Source organism: Grampus griseus (assembly GCF_964374135.1).
Source record: "Grampus griseus genome assembly, chromosome: 8".
Classification (NCBI taxonomy): domain Eukaryota; kingdom Metazoa; phylum Chordata; class Mammalia; order Artiodactyla; family Delphinidae; genus Grampus; species Grampus griseus.
Genome location: NC_139002.1, coordinates 95459805 through 95486368, shown reverse-complemented (window position 1 = coordinate 95486368; position 26564 = coordinate 95459805). Strand labels below are relative to the sequence as shown.

At 55.2% G+C, this 26564-nt stretch overlaps 1 protein-coding gene across 1 annotated transcript; it reads right to left on the bottom strand.

The window, feature by feature from the left end:
* Positions 1 to 1187: 1187 nt before the first annotated feature.
* TSPAN18 (tetraspanin 18) lies at positions 1188 to 21319 on the bottom strand (the record flags this gene model as incomplete). The annotated part of the gene is made up of 7 exons (XM_082660969.1): positions 1188 to 1311; positions 3291 to 3374; positions 10891 to 11073; positions 11623 to 11721; positions 12868 to 12942; positions 18713 to 18907; positions 21257 to 21319. The coding sequence occupies 7 exons, from the start codon at positions 21317 to 21319 to the stop codon at positions 1264 to 1266; spliced, it is 747 nt and encodes a 248-aa protein (XP_082517095.1). The 3' UTR covers positions 1188 to 1263.
* Positions 21320 to 26564: the final 5245 nt, after the last annotated feature.

Genomic DNA, 26564 nt, shown 5'->3' with positions numbered 1-26564 from the left:
CTTCGGGAAGGAGAGCAAGTGGGATGCCATGGACAGAACCACAGAAAAACAGGAACCTCTTCCGTGTATTGAGCTGATGTTAAAGTCAGAGCAGTCCAAAGAGAAGCCTGTCTTGGGAGGTAGTAAGCTCCCCGTCCTTGGAGGTGTGCAAGAAGAAGGTGGAGAAGTCTTGGCAGGGATCTTGTGGAAGACATCCGAGTGGCAGTTCTGAGTGAGGAGAGGAGAACCAGATGATCTTGGGGGTTCCTTCCAGCCCTGGGGGCCAGGGAATTGGTGGAGTCAGTGGAGGAAAGGAGGGCAGTTTAGAAAATGGGCTGTGGTGTGTGTGCATGTGTGTGTGTTCCTGGGACTTAGAGATAAGTGTGGGGAGGTGTCAGGGAGAGCAGGGAGGGCAGAGTCCAGAATTTTCTTAGCTGTGGAGGCGGGAAGAGGCAATTCCTGACCAGCTTGCCCGCTCTCTTCTGGGGAAACCAGGATGCAGAGGCCAGGGAGGGGTGTGAGCAGTAGGTCTGCTGGGACCAACAGAGCCTTGGAAGGAGTGACAGGCACCCTGGGGATGGCGGGGTTCTTGTTCAGAACTGTCACGCACGTGCTGTGTGACTGTGGATGAGAAACTGCTCCTCTCTGGGCTTTCCAGATTATTTGCTCCAACAGATGGGGAAGCACGGACCCTACCGGCTGGGCCATCCTTGGATCCAGCATCTGCAGCCCACTCTTGGCCCCAGCCTGAGACAGGGACAACTCCATCCTCGGAGGACCGGGGACTCCATGTAGGTTCCAAGTCCTCAAGGACATGGTGACCAGATCTCCTCAGCGCCCCTGGGCTTTGCCAACTTCTCCACAATTTTCTTTTGCCTCCTTCTTGCCAAAATCCTTATTACTTCCTTGGCACCAGATCCTGAAGCTGTGAGTTGAGGGCGCAGGTCCCGGGCTGCCAGATCTGGCTGCAGCAAGGAGGGGGCCTGGCCCTGGTGTTGCTTTGGTCTCTAGTGCAGGCTGCATCCTGGGTTCAGGTGCCCGGGCCCCCGCGGAGAACCCCATGGCGCCCGTTCCGGAGTCCAGATGGGCTACATCAGTCCATATTCTTGCCTTCATTTTTTTTGTTAAAAAAATAGCTATTTTCCTCTGCCCCATTTCCTAGCCACTCATCATGGCCTCACCTCCTCCCCCGGGGCCAAGAGGGCAGGGGCGAGGGGGAGGGGAGGGCATTGGGTGCTGGGCAGTGGTGGGTGGGGTGAGTCTTCAATCTTCAGGCCACACCCTCTACTGGATGCCCCGGAAGAGGCACATGGCAAAGACCATGGCAAAAAGCTGCAAAGAAAGTAGGAGTTTGCTTGTCAGGCTGGGCTTGCAGCCCTCCAGGGGGCTGACCCTCCCCAACGAGAAGGGGCTGTCTGCTCTGGGACTGGAAGGGGGGTCCCCCATCACTCTTAGAACACTCCGGCTGCTGGCACTCCTGACACTGCCCTGGGGGCAAGCCCCTCTTGCCAGTCAATGGTCCCCTTCATGCCGTGTAGTCATGAAAAGAAGGGGGCCTTGGACATGGGTTCAAATCCAGCTCCCTTATTTGCCAGCAGCAAACTTGGGCCAATACTCAGTTCCCTTCTCTGGGCCTGAGTATGTATCAAGAGTCTACCATGTGCCAGGCACGGTTCTAAGTGCTGTCTCAGAAGCATTTTCACAGACCAGGAAGTGAGACACAGGGAGGTCAGGTAACCCACCTAAGGTCACACAGCTACAAATGGAGGATCCAGGATTGGAGTCTAGGTATTCTGACTCCAGAGACCATGCTCCTAGCCCCTGCACTCGCCTCCTTCCAACTCACAGGAAGGAGGTGAGATTGAAGTCTAAGGCAATTAACGATGTAATGAGGCCTGTTATATAGTAGATGCTTAATTAGAAGTTACCAGGATTGTTACTAATAGACAAGGAAGATGCAGCCCTTCTCCAAGCTAGGAGCACAATCACTGAACACCTGTCTAAGGGCCCTGGGGTAATGGGGTGTGTAGAGACCCTGACTCAGAGATGCCCATTTCTTCAGACTGGCTGATGCCCCTGTGCCAGAGCTCTTGCAAAAGGTCCCCGAATCATTCTGCCTGGTACAGAGGCCACAGCTGGGCTTGCGGGCTGGGCGTGAGGGCAGTAGGTCAGGAACACAGGCATTGCTTAGCGAGCCCCTATTACACGCCAGGCACGTAGTCCCCGGCACCTGCAAGCCCCACCGTGCCCTAGGAGCAGGCTTCTAGCACCATGTTGCAGATAAGGAAACTGTGGCTCGGGCATCCTGTGCGTGGGGCGAGGCAGAGCTGGAAGGTGAACTCTAGAAGCCCATGTTCTTCCTGCAGGGGACCCACGCCTGCGTTTTCCCAGGGGGTCTGGTACTGATTTGTGTTTCTTGTTCATTGTTTCCTCCTAGGAGAGGACTTGTTCACCTAGAACAGCGTTGGCATACAGTAGGGGCTCAATCTTTGCTTGACGAACGAATGAATGAATGACCCCTCCCTCTCCCCATCCTCAATAGTCTCCACAAAACTGCTCTAAGCAGGGCTGTAGGACACAGTAAGAAGCTAAGCAAGGCCATGTTTATGGTGCCAGGTGGGAGGGGGAAGGCTGAGGATAGGGTGGTCTGACTTCATTTCCTGGCTGGCCGAAGACTGTCAGCCCCTTTCTTGAGATGGGCGGGCCTGGGCAAAGCCCTCTGTCCAACCTTCCAGGGCAGCGGGTTTGAGATCCGGGAGAGGGTGGTAGAAGGAAGGGAAGGGGGCAGCTCTGCCCTTTGGCCAAAGCGCCACCTAGTGGTGGCTCCAAGAGTCTGCGGCTGCCTTCCGTTTGAGGGGGCTCAGGGCCCTTCTGTCTTCACCTCTGGGGCTCAACTGCGCTTGTGAGGTCCTCAAGGCCCTGCAGGCCCTCAACACCCCACAGAGAATGGGCCTGATCTAGAAGCACAGGCTGTAGCCCCTCCCTGAAATCAGCTGCGTTGATCCTTCAGTCAGAGTTCACTCTGGACCGTGGGTAGGGGTGAGGGCAGCGACTCTCAGGGCCTGTCCATGCCCACCGCCCGCAGACTCGCTCAGATGTGTCCAGAGTCCCAGGGTGACTCGCAGGCAGCAGACAGGCACGGCTGGGCTTACCTGCCCATCGTCCCTGCAGTGGGGACCCACTGGGTCCTGGGTTAAGGACCTGGAGACGGAGGCAGGCTGGGGGTGCAGGCCATGGGGGATCTGCCTGAGACCCTGTGTAGGTGTCTGTCTTTCTTCTGAGGAGCCACAGAAGTGGGGGCCTTTACTTACCTCGATGGCCAGCACCCCTATGGCGAGGGCTCCGGCCAGGTAGACGTAAGTTTCGAAGGCGTTGAGGATCACCGTGTAACAGCCCTGGGAGGGAAGGACCAGAGGTAAAGCCATAGCCAGGAAGGAGGGACAGAGGTCAAGGGCCAGCCTCAGGACAGGGGTGTGAAGCCTGGGAACTGGCATATGGCCCCAAAGCTCAGGCAGCAGCAGGCCGACCCTGTCACACCGCTGCTGGGACAGTTTGGATGGGAGGAGCGGGGGAGGCAGGAGGCCCATAAGCTCAGCCACTCAGCAGCAATACCCCAGAGACCCTCCTGGCCCTCCAGCCCCTAAGGCGGGGCTGAAAACTGCCAGCCTGCCTGCTGCCGAATCAGCCACAGACCCGTTCTTCTTTTCTGATTGGAATATTGGGAAATTTCCCATAAATATCTGGGCTCCTTGCTTCTCTCATAAAATCAGAAGATCCAGCGAGGTAAGCCATCATTTCTTTCTATGTGGCAGTACCTGGGGACAGGTGCTCCCTGGGGAACCACAGTCACCACCATCCCCTATTGTCCCACACCCACCCTCTCTACTCCTTCCCATTACCAGCCTGGCAGCCTGGCAGCTCTGCCCTAAGGAAACACAGCCCATTCTTCAAGACCCAGCACATATCTCACCTCCTCCAGGCAGCCTTCCAGGACCAGCCCAGCTCTCATAGGGCCCCTTCTAAACGGATTGAATTCCTGTGCTATTACTGCTTTCTCAAGCAGTCCTCAGGAGGTACAGACTGAGATAGAGATGGGCCCAGTAAGACAGAAAGAAAGAGAGGGATGGCATGCGAGCAAAGCCAGGAGCTGCCAGCACGTGACCTCAGCCCCATCCGACCCTGGGTGCCTCACATCTTGGTCATCTTCGTGTCCATGCTCCTTCCCCCAGCACCGTGCTGACCAGAGACTGATGCACGGTAGTTGCCTTGAATGAAATGTATTTTTAAAGGGGGAGAATTTTCTTTCATTTATGAGAAGCTGTATATTCTTTGGGCCCAGCCAGAGGACCTGCAAGGGGAAGAGCCCCCGGGTGGGGGTGGGGATCGTGCCTGGTCCCTGCTGGGTGACTCTGGCTGTTTCTGAGCTCTGTTGAGATTCTTGGGTGTTCACGCCCATTGTCAATCACCCAGAAGCCCCGCCTCATTGGCCGGAAGTGGAAATGACGCCCCATGAGGCTGTGCCCAGGCAGGTGGATGGCAGGACGTGATCTGGGCAGAGTGGCCCGGTGGATAGCATGAGACCCTCCTGCTGGAGGCTGATGGGGGCTGGGCAGGGAAGGCTCCCACAGGCCCCACTTTGAACACTCAGCAGCAAATAGGATGTACCCAGATAAACAGACCCCTCCAGCACGATGTCCTGGATCCACAGTGCTCTTGGGGCTGACGGTGTGTCAGAATCATCTGGGAGGTGGTTAACAATGCAGATGCCAAGGCCTCACCCCCAAGACTCTGGATCAGGGGGTCTGGTGTGGAGCCCAGGAACCTACGTCGTGAGCAGATGCCCCAGGTGATTTCTAATGCCTTTGCCACGGCCGGGCTTTGAGACACCACAGTCCCGGCAAGGACAGCAAGGAAAGAAGGTCTTAGCTGAACTCGGGCCTTGTCTCAGCCGTGCCACTGGGAGCCCAGCTAAGGGCTGTGTGATCGGAGCCCTAAGGGCGCCCTCCCACAGGCCAGCTGGTCAGGAGCCCAGAGTGGCTGGAGGCAACTTCAGAGCTGGCAGGGAAGCCCCATCCGCCTGGCCAGGCCAGGGCCATCCTGGATCTGCCTGCAGAGCCATATCAGGGCAGAACTCAAACTGCCAACCCCCTTGATCTGTTTAACTCTTTTTAAAGCATCAGAACCCCAACACGTAGAGCCATGGCAGCAGAAAGCTGGCCTGCTCTGGAGGGAAGGGAAGGGAGACAGGGAGGAGCCTGGGAGGGATGCTTCCGGCCTCCCGTCATCCCCTCTGGCTGCCACCTGCCTCCCGGGGCCGATGACATCACCCACTGCTGCACACCACCCCTCTACCCCGACACTGGCTTTGTCGTGCAGTCTGGGGGCCTTCCAGACGAGAAGCACCAATGACCCGGGGAGAAGTGGTGGTTACACCAGCCGCTTGCTTACTGGGCAAACTGATAGGCGTCCCTCGTTTTACTGCATTTCATGGATATCGTGTTTTTTTAGAAATTGAAGGCTTGTGGCAACCCTGCGTTAAGCACGTTGTTGGCGCCATTTTTCCAACAGCATTTGCTCACTTCGTGTCTCTGCGTCACCTTTTGGTAATTCTCGCAGTATTTCAAACTTTTTCATTATTATTAGATGTGTTACAGGAATCTGTGATCAGTGATCTTTGACGTTACTACTGCCTCTCGCTGATGGCTCAGATGATGATGAGCATTATTTTTTTAGCAATAAAGCATTTTAAAATTACGGTATGCACACTGTCTTTTTAGACAGAAGGCTATTGCACACTTAATAAAGTGTAGTGTAAACATAAATTTTATAGGCACTGGGAAACCAAAAACTTCGTGTCCCTCTCTTTATCACGGTGGTCTGCAATGGAACCCGCAGTATCTCTGAGGTGGGCCTGTACTTACTTTTTCTAGGCCTCACTCGCCCCATCCAGAAACTGGGGCTATGTAGGCTAACTACTTCATAGGATTGTGTGAGGATAAAATGAGGTGCTGCAGACAAAGCACGTCGAACAGGGTTGGCAGGGAGCCAGCCCTCGGTCCCGTTAGGACCATGCTGTCTCTCTCTGTGCCCCTGGGTGGTGGGAAATGTCTGAGTGCAGAGTTGGGTGTGTGGGTTTACCCTCTATGGCCCTGGGGATCCGTGCACGAGACACACACACACACACACACCCTGGGGATCCGTGCACAAGACACACACACACACACATACACACACGCCCTGGGATCCATGAACGAGAGACACACACACACACACACATACACACACACACACCCTGGGGATCCGTGCACGAGACACACACACACACACACACAGCCCTATACTACAAGGGGACAGGAGGAGCAGTGAATCCCTTCCTGAACTTGAAGTTGATTTTATGTGCCTCACCCGGGCCGGTGGGTGGGAGTTGTCCCCAGAGGGAAGATGTCCCTGCACCCCTCATCTGCTGTGGATGCGGTACCTGGGGCCTTAACTGCTCATCTGCTCGCTGTTGGGCTGTGGCACCAAAGACCCTTTGGGTCCCCGGGCTGAATCGAGCAGACCAGTTGGCTGATGGAGAGCCTGGTACTGAGACGCCCTCGGAGGGAGCAGTGAGGGCAGGGGGTGAACGGAAGATGCCGCCAACACTCAGCGAGTGTCCGCCCTGGCCGGAGCTCTGCTGTGGCCTCGTGTGCTTGTTCCAGCCCCTCAGGGAAGAGGAAAGAAGGGAGGGAGCAGCTGACTACGTGCTCAAGGTCACACCCAAGGAGGCAGCGAAGCCTATTTACACTGAGGGAGGTCCAAGCTCCCGGGAGCTGCATCAGGAAGCCTCGGTTCTCGCTCACCCAGGCGGGGTCCCTGGCTCAGGGCCCGGAGCTGCCTACAGCCCGGGATATCACCTCTTCCTCACCCTCAGGATGGATGCCCACCCCTTATCCTGACCCTGCCCAGCGAGACGCTGCAGGAGACCATCTCTCCCCAGGCTACCACCACAGACTGTGAGTCCCCTAGCTGTGCCGCTGTCGCCAGCACCCATCCTCCGTCTCTGCAGAGAGAGAACATCCTCCCACCCCTGGCTCCTGACCAGTCGCCCCCCCGCAACCTAATCTGACAGAGGGCAGCTAGGCCAGAGGTGCCGGCATGAAGGCCACCCACATTAATACGTCCAGCATGGACCTTCCCCCCAGCCCTCTAAGTCCAACTGTCCACTGGCTACCACTGCTTGGAGGCCCCAAAGGCACCTCACACTCAGCTTGCCTCAGACCAGATCTGAGATCTTCCCCCAAACCAGGACCTGTGGAGTCCCCCTCACCACTGCCTCATCCTGCCTTCCCCAAAGTCGGCCTACCACCATGTTAACTCCTGATTCATTTCTCAGATCCGTACACCTCTCTGCGTCTCCACTGCCACCATCCCGGTCTAACCCAGCATTGTTTCTCACTGGGACCAGTGTAAAAATCCATCCTGTTCACTCAGGTCCACCTCTAACCCCTGGTCGCTGAGCAGCCAGGGCGCCAACATGGCCACAACCCCACATAGAACTCGACGTGGGCTTCTTTGCTCTTCTAGCATCTTTGCCATGGGCCCGTCAGCACTGCATGGTCTGGCCCTTGCTGACACCCTCGCTTTGAGCTAGTCTTGCCTCATTCACTGTGCTCCAGCCATACTGGCCTTCTCTTGGTCCCTGGAACACACCATGCTCCCTCCTACCCCAGGGCCTTTGAACAGGCTGCGCTCACTCTCTGGCTGGAGTGCTCTTCCCTCGTCAGGAGGATGAGCGTGTAGTTCTCTATGTCTAGAGGAGACACAGCAGCACCCGTAGTCACAACCCACCAGGAAGCGGGTGGGGAGCACTGAGGATAAAGCAGAGAAACAGCGATGCTGTGGGGAGAGAACACTTAAGACCACCCTGACAAGTGGGAAAGATGGATGCTTTCCTCTTGGTGGTCACCATACTGGCCTGGAGTCAAGGTCTAGCAAGATCACCATCTCCTGGCACACTCCCTGATATTTTTTTTTTTCCAGCAGGGGAATACATTCTTGACTTGCCTGGGTGACTATTTTGACCCAGGGAAGGCTGAGGAATGAGCAGGAGAAGCTGCCATGGTGGATTCAACTCATACCAATGGAGGAGCCTGGTTATTCATCATGGATCACCTTTGGGGATTTCCTTATTTCTCTTCTTTGGCACTCAGTGATAAACAGGGCTGGTGGACTAACTCAACACCCATAGATGAGTGCACACTGCCTTAGCTCCTGACAGCCATATGACTGAGTCCTGGCCAGTGAGACCGAAGCAGAAGTCTGATGGGGGTTTCTGGGAAAGAAGCTGGTGCCACCTTCTTCCTGTCTTCAACATGGGTGGGATGTCTGGAGCCGTGGCAGCCATTTTGCCACCATGAAGTACTAAGCGCAAAGAAAGGCCACAAGGATCACAGAGACTAGGCCTTGATTGACATGATGGAGCCACTGATAAATAGGAGAAGCCACTGTCTTCCAGAATTCTTGCCATTTGCTCTAACCCTTTTAGTTTAGATTTTCAGTTACTTGGAATCAACCATGTTGTTCACTGACTCAGAACTGTGATGAGGATGTGAGGCAAATTCAGAAATGCATCCTGGGCTTCAGGGAAGTGGGCTTTGGAGAAAAATCAAATAGAAATAGTCCCTCCGCAGAGGCTTTTAAAAGGGAAGAATGCTCAGGAGGGATGCTAGTGTCTCAGAAAAGGAATCCCAGGAGTCAATCTCTGGGAATCCTCATGAGAAACAGGGGAAGAGTCATCGTAAAGAACTAATGTAGCCGCACAGGGACCTCTCTGATGAACTTCAATTTCAAAGCCATACCCAGGAGATGGAAGGAGGCATCATAATGGCGGATGAATCCAGAAATGGGAAGCATGTCAGGATGAAGCCCTAACAGAACAGGGCCCATGGGAAGCCTCCCTGAACACTTCACAAGTGGCCTTAGGATAGAAGCTCGGCAGTGGGCAGCAGGCAGTCCTAACGTAGAAGTTTGTTTGTCTTTGTCAACCCCCAGCTGTGCTGGCTGCTCTGCTCCATGGAGCTGTCAGTGTCCCAGGCGCCTTGATGCTCTGACATTCTAGGGGGCCACCCTCCTCTGCAAGGTTTGAGGTGGCTGTCACCATGGCTGTCACCAAGATGGCTGTCACCACCAGCCAGGGGTTGGGCGGGGGGGAGAAGGAGGGGCAGGCACAGTGCTTCCTCTTAAGGACATGACTCCATGGCACAAATCACCTCTGCTCACCTCCCTTCAGCTAGAACTGGGTGATGTGGCTTAGCTGCAAGGGAGGCTGGAAAGGGGGGCTTTACCTGGTGGTCATGGGGTCTCTAAACCTCCTCTTTCCAAGGAGGAGAAATGAACCGAGCATGGCAGCCAGCAGTCTCTGCCACTGTGTCGGGAATCTGAGGTCCGGAGCGTGTGTCTTGGCCAAGGTGACACAGCTGCTCACAGCCCAGGTCTGCCTGACATCACAGCCTGAAACATCCCCCCACGCCCTGCAGCCTCTCCTCATGGCTGAGACCTAACTCCTGGGGCGCTGCCCCTGCCCCCAGCTCACAGCAGCCTGATTCCAGGGCCTTTGTTTCTTTATTTAGGTCTCTTTCCCCCAGTGCAGGGAGGCCGGACCATAAGGGGTAGAGGAATGTGGCTTTGGGGCCTGGTGGGTCCTTGGACATGACATGAGCAGGTGCAGGGGAGGAGGGTGCTGAGTTCACGAGGCGAAGCTGAGGCTGGAAAGAGTCTCATCAGACAGTCAGGGTCAGGCCGCAGCCCAACGCCCGCCCCCTCCGCCCCCGGGACTCTAAGAGGCCAGGCTTGAGCCTCGCCCCCGTCCCACCCCAGTCCCTTCTAGCCCATCATCCAGTTCTATTTTCTTTAGAGTAAAATTATTATTTCATGTGAAATTATGACTTGCTATGTGTTGGCTGCTCGCTTATCGTCTGCTTCCTCTGACCAGACTGTAAGCCCGGCAGGAGCAGGGGTCTTGTCTGCTGTCCCCTGCTGTGTCCCCTGCACCTGGCACTCTGCCATGAGAGCCTCATCAAAGGCCGAACCAAGCGAGAGGTGTGGGGCTCAGGTCACCCTCATTCTCCCCCCACTGCTCTGCCTAGCCTGGTCTCACACACACCCCTGAGGTGTATGGGGACTGGTCAGTGGGAAGGGGATCAAGGTCTAGGGCACTGTCTGCCTCACAGAGTGGGCAAAGCAGGTGCCCTTGCAGCCCCCAGAGGTGGCGCACACAGGAAGGGAAAGGGCTTCTTCTGAGACCGAGATGAAGTCCTTGGGTTGTAAAAGAAGTCAAGAAGTCTAGGAGCTTCCCAGACTCTGGAGACTAAGGTCAGGGAAACCTCGCTCCCGTGGGATCCGGAGGTGCTCCCACATGGCAAAGGTGAGCTTCCCTCCAAATAAAATGCACAGCAGAGGAGGGGCCCCCACTGTATCATTCTGTTTCTGGCTCCTGACACCTGCATTACCAGAAGCTCAGGGAGTGTTCTACCTGGAACACTGGAAAACTCCTAGTCACCCCTGAACCCCAGCCAAAAGGCCCACTCCTCAATCAGTGCCTGATTGATTACTGATGTCTGTGCAGACATGCGAACAAGGCGGGCTCTGGAGGTCAGACACTGGCTGCACCGGGCATCAGGGCTCTGAATGCTCACGGCCACTGATGGACTGTCTGACATTCTCATCCTTTCCCCCTTTTGGTTGGATCTCAGGAGCACGCATGGAGCCTTCCTCAGCCCCCGTTCAGGAGTCCCATATCACAGCCAACATTTCCATGGGATTCCCTCAGTGCCTTCAGACCTTCAGGGCCCAAACTGTCACCCACCCAGCTCTGGCCACCCAAGCCCCGATGGACAGGCTTCCCCTGCCTGGGGGAGCGGGGCCTGGTACCTGCTTGTTCAGGAACAGGTCTCTTCCCAGGAGGCATTCCTCCCTGCTCAGCAGGACCCCGTCCCGACTCTGGGGTTCTCTCCGGCAGCAGGCCTCCGGCACCTCGTCACTGTCCAAAGTCAGGAGTCGGAAAACTGATGCAAACTTAAAGTCTTCAGGCCCGTTGACCCCACAGCAACCAAACTAGGAGGAGAGCAAAGAGAAGGGGGGATGGGAGCTGGACCCAGGTATGAGGGTGCAGAGACACACAGTCACTTCAAAGGCCACCGTGAAGCAGCGGGCGGGAGCAGAGTCAAGACCCAGGTGTGGGTTGGCTGCTCCTCCTGTGCAACCGTGGGAAAGTCACTCAGCTTCTCTGAGCCTCCAGCGTCCTCACCTGTAAAGTGAGGGTGGTGGTAACCACTCCTACCTCACCGGCACTTAGCACTCAATAAATAGTTGCTATGATTACTATCATCGATGACCGTTACAAATGACCATTACAATTGCTCGAGGACTCAAGACAGGGAGAGCAAACAGGTTTCCTCCCGAGTCTGGACTGTGAGGCGTGGGCAGCGGCTGCCAGCTGTGCGAATGAGGGTTCTGAGGCCCGGTCCGGGCTGGGTGGATCAGTGCCTGATTGATTACTGATGTCTGTGCAGACACGTGAACAAGGCGGGCTCTGGAGGCCAGACACTGGCTGCACTGGGCATCAGGGCTCTGAATGCTCCCAGCATCCCTGGGGCCACTCACTGTGATCATGACAGAGTTCCAGGTGGCAGAGAAGACGTCTGTGTCGTTGTTGCCCTGGTAGTGCTTGGTGAGCTCCTTGGTGAAGAATTCGCGGGTGAGCTGGAGGCAGAGGGAGGGGGCAGGCTGAGGTCTACAGCAGCTTGATACAGCTCCCCTCCCTGGCCTCTCCAGCGACCTGCTCCGGGGGACGGAGGGGGAAGGCCTCAGCGTCCTGGTGCCAGTGACCCTCCTCCCAAGCAGCTAACTTGGGGCAGGCCCTCACCTCCAACCCCAGGACCTGTGGCCTCCCTGCATCATCAGATCCCCGACATGAAAACGCAGTCTACCCACACGGGCCTCGGCAAGCCTGACGCCAGGGCCACCTGGGAACCTCCACCGTCCCTGCAGCTCCTCCCAGAGGGAGGTCTGGTCCACAGTGGGGCGCTCGCCCCCTCATGCCGCCGCCACCCGCCGCCCTGAGCTGTTCCTCAGACAGAGCCAAGTGGATGCGCTGCGTCCCAGGCCCTGAAGAAGCCACCGTGTGAGAGGTAGGACCCTGCTCCCTGCTGCAGGGAAGGGCGGGGACCCGGGTGGTTGGAGCCTCTGATAAGATGGTCTATAGGGGCAAGTTGCCCAAATTTCATACTTGCCAGGGCCTCGTCCAAGAGGGCTCTGTCCTGTTCTCCCGCATGGCACACAATCTGTGCTGGGGGAACAGACTTTTTTTTTTGCGGTACGCGGGCCTCTCACTGCTGTGGCCTCTCCCGCTGCGGAGCACAGGCTCCGGACGCGCAGGTTCAGAGGCCGTGGCTCACGGGCCCAGCCGCCCCGCGGCATGTGGGATCTTCCCGGACCGGGGCACGAACCCGTGTCCCCTGCATCGGCAGGTGGACTCTCAACCACTGCGCCACCAGGGAAGCCCCAAGGGACAGCCTCTTTGACTATCCTCAGACTGTCAGATGACTACTGCTGGGCCACAGCTGGGCAAGGTGTGGAATGGAAGATTCTAGAACCAGGTGCGGGGTTGCACCAGATGCCTGGGAAGAGCAGAGACCCTTAAGGGCCCTCTGACTCTGACCTTCTGGAAAAGCCCTTGCAGAGAGAGGCTCACTGGGGTCTCTCTTTGGGCTGTGGGGCCTTGCTGGGCCGGTGGGTTGTGATTTGGGCTGGAACTACTGGATGAGAGGGCACTGACTCTGTGAGACCCTCTGGGGCGGGAGGGGCTGGCCATGAATGGGGCCGGAGCACACGGGGCCCAGTACGTACGTTCTCCCTGAAGATGAAGGCCAAGATGGCCGCCGAGAGTTCCGCCAGGAAGATGATCAGGATGAACAGGAAGAACTGCAGAGAGAAGGCGGCAGGCCCGTGAGCCCCGAGGGCAGGGGGGGAAGGGGGCAGGTGACCGCTTGCCGAAGCACCCTTCCATAGGTCACACGATTGACACAATGTACTGATTCTGAGAGACTGAGGAACTTAACTGCCGTAAGCCAGACATTTTTTATAATAAACACACTAACAGTCCATCTTTGGAGCCAACAGGGTTGTCTCTCTCCTGGATCCTGTCTCTTCCAGTCACTTTATCCTCATCCCAGGAAGACCCCAGGTCATATACCCTCCCTGACTTTTCAGCGCTGACAGCAGCTGCCCCATAGAGGTCCCGCGGTTTCTCCAAACTCCTTGGTCTGAGGACTGCTTTCGGGGAGAGCTTAGGACGGAGGGTGAGAGCTTAGGACGGAAGGTGAGACGATCCGTCCAGGATGCAGACATGAAACATCTCCTAGACCTGCCAAAGGCATTGTTTTGTTTTTTTCAATGTCCAAACCCAAGGAGAGCCCCTGGCTTAAACAGATCAGCCAGCACAAGGCGTGCGTTGTTCACTCCTTACCCACAGGGGCCGGGGGTGGGGGAGAGGTCTCGCTAGGTTCAAGCCCATGGTCTCTGGTCTCATAGAGGCTTGCTTGGCATCAGAACCCGACACCTGTCCCATGGTCTCTTTTCTGTTTAGCCCCCATTTCCACAGGGGAGGAAACAAGCCAGAGAAGGAGAAAAACTTTCCTTTCCAAAGGTGTGCAGCTCAAAAATTTGAGACCACATCCTGTCCTCTTAATCCAGCTCCTTTCAGAGCACCACGCTACCCCTTCTCTCTCTCTGCTGAAGAGCACAGTTCAGGGCTGGCCTGGAAGTGGCTCTTCTGAACCCTGGGGCTCTGGTTCCAGCAGGTCAGGGGCAGGCTTGCTGTAGTCAGCTGTGTGGGGTGACCTTGGACTGAGGTTGGGAGTCAGAGCTCCCTAACCAGAAAGGAGAGTGACAGAGGGACACCTGTATCCCCGGGCAGGCTGCCCCTGGCCACGATGCCCATCCCATCCCCCTCCACTTCCACAAGCTCGTCCTTGGGCTGAGAGGTATGTTCCCCACCCCTGCAGCCTCTTACCCCTGTGACAGTGATGGAGGGCCCTGGCAGGGCTCCTGGCATCTCCATTTGGCTGGTGACAGACGGTCATCCAGTTCTCTTTCACGTGGCCTCCACGGAGCCCCGCCCCACCCTCTGCCCTTGCGGTGGAGTTGCTGGCTGTCCTCAGGCTGGCAAAGAGCGGCCTCGGAAATGGTTTCCACCCCAGCGACGTGAGTGAGCTGTCTCTGCCTGTCAACCTCGGCTTAGACAGTTATAAACTATGGATGAGACAGAACTCGGGAACTCCATGTGCTCATAACTCTGGGAGCCTGCGTGTGCTTTCCAGGGGACTTAGCACCGTGTCAGCGAGACGATGCAGGTGCAGCGCTGTGCACGAGGCTGGCACGATGTGAGCACGGCTCAGATGGTGGCTCAGAACCAAGAGGAAGCATGGCCTTCCTGAAGACAAGGGCTGGCGTGGGCGATCTCCGGGAAAACAACAATAGCTACAATCTATGGGATGCTTAACACCTAAGCACTGTGGCTCTTACATGGGTGATTTCACTGAACCCTCTGGGCAGCCTGGAGTAGCAGCTGCTATTATCAACAACACCTCTGTTTTACTGATGGGGAAACTGGAACCCTGAGAGGGTAGAACTTGACCAAGCTGGCTCAGATGGGATAAACACAGGAACTCTGATTCCAGAACACAGCCTCCTAACACCATGTTATCCTGGAACCCAGAAGAGCCTCCAAATCTTCAGACTTTCAGATGGCCTGCAGGATCGACACCAATCCTTTTGCTTTCACATTTATCAAATGCTTATATGTGCCAGGAACAGAGTTAAACAAGATGCATATTTTCTTACTGAACTCTGATCACAACACTATGTCTGGGAAGGAGGTATTATTATCTTCATTTTACATATGAGGAACCTGAAGTTCAGAGAGGTTAAGTAACTGACCCCAGGTCACACAGCCAGGAAGTGGCAGAGCAGGGATTAGAACAAGGTTTTTCTGACTCCAAAGCCCATGTTCTTACCCACACCTCTGAGACCACCTCCTCTCTGTTCCTTCATTCTAGGGCTGTTTATTGAGCACTTACGCTGTGCCAGGTACCGTGCTAGGTACTGGTAAACCGATACACATAAGGCAGATATGGTCCCCACTCTCATGGAGTTTCCACTGAGCCAAGGTTCATGATTCATGAAATGAAATTCATGAGATGAAAAACGTAAGATTCATGAGATGAAATTAAAGAATGAACCTGGTAACTCACTCATTGATGGGGAAAGCGGGTCTCCCCAGAGGAAGGGGGTCTGCAGATCTCCTGGCCATTGTTCCTGCCTGGAGCAGGTCTCCCCAAGCATGGGGACTGAGGGATAACATGAGTGTGTGAGTTTAAGTCGCCTGAAGGAAAGTGCAGGGCTTTGGGGCCAACACCGGTAACAACGTCACTTCTGCTAACTTCTCCGGCATGAAATAGTTTTCTCCTGCTTGACAGGGTTACTACTGGTTATTTGGAGGCGTTCCTCCTGGACCTGGCCACCGGGCTGATGCTTCCTGGGGCTTCGCCTAACCAGGGCCTTTCCCAGGGTTTGTTTGCGTTGAGTTAATCTGACCTCATCCCATTTGCCTAAGGACACATTTGCCAGTAATTCCTGAACTTACTGGACACATTTGCCAGTAATTCCTGAACTTACACTTATCACACTTTCAGGCTCAGAAAATTAATCAAGGGGTAAAAACTGCTCTTTGGCCTACTTGTGAGCATCTCCAGACTTTTCTAAGCCATCTGCCTACAGCATGTCAGCTTTTAGTTCTCGCTTCTGATAATATTTAGCAAATTTACCTACTTCATGAACAATTCAGCTCACTTATCACTTTTAAATTACACTCATCTCTTTTTGCTGTTCTCTTTTCCAATGTAGCAGGTCTTGGTTATAAAATATATTTAAAATGTGAATCTTTCTAAAAATGGGTTAAAAACATTCCTCGAACTAGTTATAGGTAGGCAACTAGGAAAAAGGGGATGCCACACAATCTCACCAATAGGCTGAAATTGTTCCATGGTACGTGAAAATGCTGTAAAACTGATCAACAGGAGTGTTTGGAAAATGTGTTTTTAGAAGAGTTGATCGTTAGCTGACATTAGGCTCACTGTCTCCAGGGCTAAGGGTCACTGGTACCCCTTGGGGTTTAGCCTCAGAGCGAGGCAGAGGGGTGCCCAGCTAACTCCTATCCCCAGGCCTCCTCTCTCCGCAAGCCTTTAAGCCACAGCTCCAGAGGCGACTGAAGTCACTCTCTCTTGGCTTCTCTCAAGGTAAGTCTTCCCTCCTTCCCTGAAGGGCAAGGAGGCGGCTCAGACTTCTTAAAAGGATGCAGTGGCCGGGAGGGCTGAGGCCTGGGGCCCCTCTTCGGCTGGAACCACCACACAGCTGAGTCCAGGTTGGAAGAGAAAGCAGATCTTCCCATTTCTCATGAATCTTTCTGAAAACCTTCCGGAAGCCGTGGTGGCCCTAGAAACACGCAAGCATGCATACCACACACGCATACAATAGGTACAGGCACGCAAGCATGCATACCACACACGCATACAATAGGTACAGGCACACACATGGAGAACCTGGCATATTTTGCACCTAATTTGCGGTGAGTTTTGGATCATTTGAGTCCATTCCAGGTTAGGAGCCTCTGGAGCAGCCCTGGTCTGAGACAGCAGACCTGAGTCCAAGACTCCCCTGGCTTTGACCTGCACTGTGACCTCAGGGTTATGTGTGTTAGGGTTCTGAGAGAGAGAGGGGAGGGGAGGGGAAGGGGAGAGGGGGGAGGAGAGGAGAAGGGGGAAAGGAAGCAGGGGAAGTAAAGAAAGAGGCAGGGAGAGGGGGCAGAGGTGGGCGGGGGAGAGGGAGTGGTCCAGGAGAAGGGGAAGGAAAGGCATTAGGCACAGAAACCAAGAGGAAGACAGAGGCCGAGAAAGAGCGAGAAAAGAAAGGGAGAAACACACATAATGAGACTGAAGAGAGACGGGAGGAAGGAGGCAGAAGAGGGGATGGGAAGGGGTGACTTCAAGGTTCGGTGGGCACACCGGCCACAGCCGGGACTTAACTCTCTCAGGGGACTTGGGCACACCTCCTCCTACCCCGGGGTCTCAGCCTTCTCCCCTAGGCACTGGGGAGAGCGACGTGTTGTCCAGCTGGCAGGCTCTGCGGGAGCCACTCAGCTCGAGAGGGCGTGCGGGGCCTCCAGCCTGCTCCTGGCCCAGAGCCCCAGCCCGGCTTCCTGTCTTGGCTTCAGGAATGAGCCCATTAACATTGGATGAGCCCTGGGGGCTGAGATGCAGGGTGGGCAGAGGAGTGATGTAGGAAGGGAGCTCTGGTGTGTCCTGGGACCCATACTCAGCTCCTTTCAAAGTCCCCAGCTCCCCAAGCCCAGACTTTTCCCTGCACCGTCGGACACTGTACAGAGCTCTCCACCAGGGGGCGCCCTCGGGTTTCTTTGTTTCTCTCCAGAAGGCACGTTTGCATTGCTTACCCTGCTGCCCAAGGCCAGAGGGACCCAGGGCGCCTGAGTCACACACATCGCAGCTGATTTCACTTTCTATCTGTGGCATGAATGGAGAGTGTACAGTCTGTTCTAATCTGGGGAGGAGGCATTTGTGCCAGATCTCTGCCTCCCAAAGCCACTGGCGCCGGCTCACCGGCAGGAGCGGACAGACGCCTTGCAAGCCCACGTCACTGACCAGCCCATGTCTCCCTATCACTTAACCCCCGACCCACGCAGCTGCTCACCCATGAGGAGCGTCTGCAAGCTGGCCCTTCCACGCACACACTTCTAAGCTGGGCCGTTTTTAACCTACCCTCCAGCAGGACTGCGCTCTACCTGGTTTTCCTAGCCCGCGGGGGCACAGGACCTCATAGGAGAGGAAGCCCCATCACCAAGGCCAGGGCAGTAAGCAGAGGCCCAAAGGGCCACAGCCCATGTGAACCCAGAAGACCAGAGAAACAGGACATCCACCGCTTGTCTTGTTCGGCTCCAACCTATAGCTGAGCTGGTTCGCCCTTCACTTAACGAGAAGACACTAAAGCTCAGAGAGGTCAAGAAACTAGATCGGAGTCACATCATTAGTTACGAGACGGAGCAGAGCGCACACACAAGCCCAGGCCTGCCCAGCTCATCCTCGTGGGCTCGCCTGCCTCTCACCAGCCTGTCCACCAGGGAGGGGACGGCCACTCGGCCCCTGATGCATCTATGGCACCTGGTGACCTATGTGGCCCGTAATAGTGGGTCAAGGACTGTTTATTTAATGAATAAAGGCCCTTCAGAGGTCATATCATTTCTATTCTAGAAGTGGAAATGCGAAAGCTGAATGATTTATCTGATAGCTATCTTAGCTCTCTTACCACAGAGGTATATATTCGAGGTCTTACAAGCAAGTAGAAAGCGTCACGAGTCAGCGTTCTCAGCTGACCCTGCCTTGGAGAAGCCTGGCTGTTCAGACCTGGAGTCCAAGGCCGCTGTCCACGGGGGAGCAGCTCACCCACATGGCAGGCACGGGTCCAAGCTCAGATGCATGTAGGAAGGGCTGGTGGTCCTCCCGCTCCTGGAGGATGGCCTACTTGGCTCAGACCTCAGTGTGAGTCCCCCGTAGTGTGGACACAGGGCCCCCAACACCCAGCCCGCGGCACCCATGGGTGGGGTGGAGGATGGGGTACTCACCAACAGCAGCAGACACTTGTTCTCCCGGACGGCCCCGCAGCAGCCCAGGAAGCCGAGCAGAAAAAGCAGGCCCCCCATGGCCAAGAGGATGTAGGCGCCCGTGATGAGTAGGGGGTTGGCGGCCACGATCTCCCGGAAGCCGGTGGGGTCCACCATGACCCAGATGCCGATGCCCAGCAGGCAGGCCCCACCCAGCTGCTCCCCGGGGCCAGTCAGGAGAGGGGAGAAGAAACAGGCAGACACGGAGGTTAGACACTCCACACACACACGCCATTTCCCTGAGCGAGCCCTGGGGCAGAGGCGCTGAGTGCCCGGTGGACTGGGCACAAACTCCATTTGCTGCTCGAGTCAATGTGCTGGCAGCGTTTTCCTCTGCTCTGGATTTCCCTACTTACCCTGACCTGTGGTGTGTCACGCAACCTCCAGATCCAGTCTCAGACCCACGCCCCACCTAGGGCTGCTGAGAACCATGTCATGTAGAGTTTATCCACCACTTTTATATTCTCCTTAAATGTTAGAGCTGCTGGGTAATGAGGTCACTCAGTCCAACCTTCTGATTCCACACTGAGCCCCAGAGGGGACCAACGAACTTACTGAAGGTCACACAGCAAGTTCACGGCAGAGCCAGGGCTGAACCCCAGGCCTCCCTGACTCCAGCCTCAAGGACCCTCGCCAAATCCATGAACATGCTCTGACACCTATGCTGGGAAAACACAGACAAAAGCCACCCTCTTTGTCCTCAACAGGAGCTCTCAGTTGGGTTGGGATCACCCCTCTCACATCACATTCTTTTTATGTCTTCATCTCCATGGCCCTCGTCTCCATGCCCTACTTATCTTTGGAGAGAGACAGCTTAGTCCAGAGAAAGGGCTGTACCACTTATTAGCTGTGTGACCTTGGGTAAGTGGCTTAACCTCTCTGAACCTTGGCTTCCCCGTGGTTAAAAGAAGATACTGTTTCCCACCTCCCAGGGCGGCCCCGAATAAGAAGAAGGGACAGAACGGAGGTGAAGGTGCCTAGCAGGGTTCAATAAACATCCGTTCCATTGGTCTTGGGCACAGACCAGTATTGGAAACAGACCTGCTGCAGGAGAAACCCTTTGGCATCATCAGATTTTAAAGGCTGGGAAGTGTTTGAAATCCCCGTGTCATGGGACGACCTGAGGAATGACAGAAACCTGCTGAGTTTTGGCTTGGCTGGGGGGTCTGTAAGCTGGGGGAAGAGCTGGATGGTTTGGGGCAAGAGGCGATATTTTCAGGTGCAGTCGTGGGACGGGGGAGGCAGAGAGGCCTGAGGGACCCCGGGACAGCGAACGACAGAATCTACAGTTTCGCCGTCTGCTGCACAACGCCTTTCTCCTTGGTCTCCCCACAAACCTCCAGGGAAACCTCCTCATAGCTGTTGGAGGTTTGGGGGTTTAATAATTGTGTGCTGAGCTCTGCTTCAAGGGCGGGGCGCAGGCATGAACTGGGCGGCCCAGGATGACTCAGCCCCATTTCACCTAGGGACACTGGGGCTGCCCAGGGCCACCCAGCTTGGAAGTTGGGTCTAGAATTCAAGTCTGTGGGGCTCCCTGCTCTTCAGGATTAGGGGCAGGGGAGGGAATCCAGGAGAGTTGCTGAAATGTACAAAAAATAGATGGTGACAGACAGACCGACAAGAGTCAGTCTTGACCAGAAGAGGCCTCTCTTTCCTAGTGACCCTGCCCTGGGGGACATCAGTAGATGTTTACTCATTGAGGTCTTGGCTGCACTAAGGTCAAAGGTTGAGGTGGGGTCACACGATGAGCGTGGCTCTGCTCCTGGGAGAGGCCATGGGTCTGAACGGAGCAGGTGGGCTGTGCTACAGGGCGCTGGGCTGGCCACCTGAGCCCCCAGGGCTTCTGTTCTTTCACACGTAGAATCCATAGGTTGGATGGGGATGGAGCTGACACATTCCAGGCACTTCCTAAACTAATCTTGCTTCATTTGCAAAAAACCTGTTGAGGGAGGAGATTAAAGGATGAAGATACTGAGGTTCAGAGGGGTGAAATGTGTTTCAGATCACAGCTGGAGAGATGCAGAGCTGGGCTTTGAACCCAGGTCTCTTGGTCCCAGAGAGGTTTCAGATTTCATCAGGTGGCTCTGTCAGCTCCGCCCATCCAGCTCTGCGGTGCATAACTGCTCTGGGGGGGTCAGGGCTGGGTGGGGCTCCCTGCTGCCCTCTGATCACCCCCATCCACCCCCGCAACTCCCTACCAGGGGTCAGATTTCAAGATAGTAGCCAGGACTGAGGCCCCTATCTTTTCTTTTTCAGAGTCGCTGAAGCATCACCCCAGGGGCTGTGCAAAACATCTCTCCTGTGATGGTGGGCGCTAGGAGTGGGGTGGGCACTGCTGGGGGCCTCCCTGCCGTGAGCCCCCAGCTGGGCAGGTAGAGCTGCTTCTAGCACTGGCCCCTGTTCCTGTTCCTGGGACTCAGCCCCATGTGACTTTCAAGCCGCAGTCAGTTCTGCCCACCCCGCAGAGGCCTGGGGAGACCCCGGGAATGTTCCAGGAATACTTACAAATATGAAGAAATTGAACACAAACATCAGATACTTCATGCAGCTCAGACAGTCGCCTTCCATGGTGCTCCCCCTACAAAACAGCAAGGCCCTCTCAGCCTTCCCACTGGGGGACCCCATCCGAAAAGATCTCCTGCCCCTGCCTCCTCTCCTCCTCCTTGGGGTGTCCTAGTGGCCAGCCTGCCCTCATAGCCGATGGGGGAAGAGGGCAGCTGATAACAACCTCCTTATCACAGGGCCAGTGCTTCGCCCTGTGAGGCCAGAGTTAGGAGTGAGAAATCGAGAGCTAGCCTGCCCGGGTTCAAGCCCTGTCTCTACCGTTCATTTGCTGTGTGGTCTTGGGCAAATTACTCCACCTCTCTGATTGTTGCTCTCTCCAACTTGAAAATGGAGATTAAAAACAGAAGCTTCCTCCCCAGCAGTGTTGGGAGGATTAACTGAAGTTACGCAGAAATATGCTTAGCAGGTACTCAGTGTGGCAGGTGCTCAGAGGTGTGATGTCATGATGTTACTTGATTGCAGACACGAGCCTCCTATTTGGTAGATGAGACACTAAGGCTCAGGGCCCTGAGGGACTTGCTAAGGTCCTAGAGCGGGATTAGAACCCAGGTCCGACAAACTACCTACTACCCCACATACCCTCCGACTCGAAGGACCTGTCCAGTGAGGAGGGGTGTTGCAGGGAAAGAGCTGCAGGCACCTCCTGGGACCCCAAGCCCCCAGATGCTCCCCTGCCCTGACTACCTCTATCGTGAGACTTAGAGCATCCCACCTCCCCCTGGAGTCTCCCCGTCCCTACCTAAGAGTATGCCCATGGTAGCGGGTCACTGAATACAATTCTATTCAACAAACATTTATTGTGCAACGACTGGATGCCAGGCACTGGGGCTTGAAAACAAGATGTAGCCCTCCCCCATGCCCGGCAGAAGCAGACGGCATCTGCTATCGCAAGTCATCCCTCAAGGTGCACACGTCACGGTCATATTCAATATACAATGTTCAATATTGCTACGCTTTCTTCCTGACAGCCCTGGGGAGAGGATGGGCAGACCCAGGGGGGACCTACCCCTTCCCTTGTTCCAGGCCCCATCCTCCCAGCAGCCAGTGGAGGGCTGAGATTCAGTGGGGAACCATGGGTATGGTGGGCCTGTTTAGCTAGCATCTCTTGGTCCATGCCACGCCCACCAGTTGTTAAACCATTATCCTTGATGGTGGGTCATCCTTGTCTCTCGCATCATGCCCAAGCCCAGGCTCTCTTCCTCCAGAACAGGTCCCCACACCAAGCCACCAGCCCTCCGCCATCTCCTCCATCGCTGACCTTCTAGAAGCAGCAACTAACCTGCATCTAAACATGGCAGTTCCAAGCATGGGCTCTGAAGCCAGACATACCTGGGCTCCAATCCTGGCTCATCACACCTCTACCTCTGTGTCTTTGGTAAGTGACTTAACATCTTGGGCCGCAGTTTCTTCATCTGAAAGTGGGCATTTAGGACCTGCATCCTGGCGTGTTGTGAGGATTAAATGAGACGTCCTATGTCAGGGCTCTCCACGGCACCTGGCTCAGAGTGGGGTGAACAGCTCTTACTAGGAACACACCTAACTTTACAGTCATAGGTGACTCACTGGGCTATCATTGCCCATGAGGTCAGGACCCCAGGACAAAGACTTGCACCCTAGGCACGGCGTGCTGACCCCTCTCCCTTGGGCACTTGGCTGATGCAACTCCATACATCTGCTGAGACCCTGTCGTCCTTGGAAAGGGGGAAGAGGACAGGAAAGAACATTCGTTGAGTACCGACTCTTTGCCAGCCACGCTCCAGCTCCATGAAGTGACTGTCCTGAATCTTTCAACAACCGCATGAGGCAGGAAGCACTGTGCCCATTTTACAGATGAGGACACTGAGCCTCAGGGAGGTGAAGGTGCCCAACATCCTGGAGCTTGTAAGCATGCCCCTCAGCTCACTTCAGATCCTGTGCTCCACCTGGTCCAGGGACCACTGTTCAGGCAGACAGCAGGGCAGAAGGAGCACTGGACTGGGAGTCTGGAGCCCCAGGCTACAGCTCTGCGAGTCACTTCCTCTCTCTGGCCTCAGTGTCTTCATCTGCAATGGATGGAGATGGAGTTTGATGGGCTGTCAGCTCCTGCCATCAGGCTCTGACTTGGGTGGGCTTTTAGCGGGCAGGAGGGGCAGCCCCAGTGAGATGCTGAGAAGTCTGCAGGGGGGCCAGGCTCTGGGGCCCCCTCCTCTGCCTACCCAGGCAAAGCTGTTCTCCAGGGTCTGATCCGGCTTCAGCTGGCTCTGGCTCTCTGGCGTTTAAGGGGCATAATAAATATGGCAGCTCATAAACGGGCTACCTGTATTTATTATGTATCGCATTCATTAGAGATTACATCTAATGGGTGGCTTATGGAGTGCTGGGCTCCCAGACGAGTGCAATAAAAGGGGATGTGTCTCCTGGGAAGAGCCTCTGACAACCTCAAAGGTGAAGTAGTAGAAAAAGAGATGATGTGAGCTGGAGGGTGGATGGAGATAGGGAAGCCCAGGCGTCAGCTCCAGGGCAGGGTGCAGAGTGGACAGAGGGCTTTGCAGCCTGACAGAGGATCACATCCCAGTTGCTTAGCTGGTGGCCTGGGGCACGTTCTTGAACTGCATACATCCAAGTTTCTTTTCTTTAAAATTAGTATAAAAAAATAATGCCTTTCTCATAATGTATGGAAAGTACTGAGAACAGAGCTTGGCGTGTGGTAGCTGATAACAGCAACAGCGAGTAGCAGCTGGCTGCCCTTGAGTTCTTACTATGTGACGAGGAACATGCACAATCTCATCGAATCCTCGTAAGGCTCCTGGATTTAGGTAATGTCATTTCCCTTTGTTCAGGCGAGGGAACTGAGCTTCAGAGAGATGGAATCACTTGTCTTAGGTCACACAGCATAGAAGTGCCTGAACCAGGATTTGAACCCATGTCTGTCTTAATCCGGAGCCACATCATCATTTTCAATGAATGCTAATTCCCTCGCCCCATTCATCCATTTTCCTCCAAAATTCAGGCTCGTCTTCACACCTCTTATGCCATTTTATTTCCCAGTGGCCAGAGAGACGGCCTCCTGCGTCATCGCCCACGGCCCGGCTAAAATCAAAAGACCAACTACTGCCAGCTCCACCAGCCACAGGGGCTCCTGAATGTGGGGACACACCTCCACGGCCAATTGGCCAGACAAAAGTGACAGACACATGGTACCTCCAATCACTGCCTGGATCTGGGTGTTGGCTCCACCTACCCACGGAGCCTTTTGGACGCTAAGCCCATCACCACGCAGTGCCCTAATTTACTTATAAGGAGAGTAGAACATAGTCTCTGCAAGGCGGATTGAGAAGAAACTGCAGACCATGGAGGTACAAAGGCTTGGCTCTTCCTCAAAAAAGATGTTCGAAAGGCACTTATGAAGGAGACGGAGGGGGCGGATCTCTGCTAAATGGAAAGGCCATGCCCTCCCTGGGGCCAGGGGTGAAAGGCCCACTGAGGTTTCCCCATTCCACGGGGCCCACAGGGTCCCGGAGCGGAGGGTGGCAGTGACAGTGGGGCTGCAGGGTCACACGGGTCCTGGCTCCACCTCCTTCTAGCCCCGGGGCCAGTGGACAAATCACGTAAGCTCTCTGGGCCTTTGCTTTCGTGTCTGCAGAATGGGGCCAGGAATGCTGAGCTGCTCAGGAAATCAGAGGACTGAGGATTAAATGATAAATAACGTATGTAGGGCTTCTCACGCCAGGCCTGACACACGGCGGTTCCTCCCCTCCCCTCCTTGCCCTGCTTTCTCAGACCCTGAGAGGGAAGGACTCTGATCCGGAGGATTTCTGCTCAGGGAGGAGGAGTGTGGTCAGTGGTTTTCATACTGGGTTCCCCGAGGCTAGCAATCCCCTAAAGCCATTTTCAGGATTTCAAGTAACACCTCACAAATCATCCCCTCCGCACCGCCTGGCTCAAGGGGCAAGTGTCTTGGGTTTTGGAGCCATTAAACCACTCCAGGGTGGGAACCCTATTTGTCATGTTGTTCAGAAGCTCTAACTGCTAGGTATGTATGACTCGGCAGTAAATGAACTAGGGAGAAAGGTATACTTCGTAAATGATGACTTGGTAAAGGCAGTGCTGTTTGACCGATAAAATCCTTTAAATCTTTTTTTTTTTTTTTTTTTTTTTTCTGCAGTACGCGGGCCTCTCACTGTTGTGGCCTCTCCCGTTGCGGAGCACAGGCTCCGGACGCGCAGGCTCAGTGGCCATGGCTCAAGGGCCCAGCCGCTCCGCGGCATGTGGGATCTTCCCGGACTGGGGCACGAACCCGCGTCCCCTGCATCGGCAGGTGGACTCCCAACCACTGCACCACCAGGGAAGCCCCAATCCTTTAAATCTTGAGGCCCAGAGAGAGGAAATGGAGGAGTCAGCATCACAGGCAAACTTGACCTCATGCGAATTCAAATCCCACAGGTGCAGGGAAAGCAGTTCAGGTGCTGTGGGTCCAGCTGCCCTTCCATGTGGGCGCCTGCCCCAGGGTGATCCTGGGTGGGAGCCGTGGACTTGCTGTCATGGCTCTCATGGTCTCGAGACACCTGTGCCCTTCACAGCAACCCCCCCACCCCCGCCCCTGCCCTCTGAGGGTTGGTGCTTACAGATGGCTGCTTTATCATTCAGCGTGACCCCCGGATGCCACTGACTGTTTCATGTATAACAAAGCCAGGTGTTTAAGGGCTTTAAGGGGAACTTTTACGTGACACTACTGTTTGTGTAAGCACTGATTTAGAATCCAGCCCTTGTATAACTTATGTCACCAGCATTTCAATAAAAGAAGTTCTTGGCCATGAAAAGGTAGAGCAGCACTGATCTGGCCCAACACCCTCACCATGGAAATGGGAAAACCAAGGCTGTGAAAGGGAAGGGGAGAGTGGCCAAGTTACAAAACCAATTAGGGATCTGGGCCTGGAGACGTGTTCCTTTTTTTTTTTTTTTTTTTTTTTTGCGGTATGCAGGCCTCTCACTGTTGTGGCCTCTCCCGTTGCGGAGCACAGGCTCCGGACGCGCAGGCTCAGCGGCCATGGTTCACGGGCCCAGCCGCTCCGCGGCATGTGGGATCTTCCTGGACCGGGGCGCAAACCCGCGTCCCCTGCATCGGCAGGCGGACTCTCAACCACTGCGCCACCAGGGAAGCCCTGGAGCCCTGTTTCTTGAAGCCCAGGCCATTGCCCGGTAGCTACTCTCCACACTCAATATTTTACTTATTTATTTTGGTAGCACACACCTTCCCTTGTTAGAATGT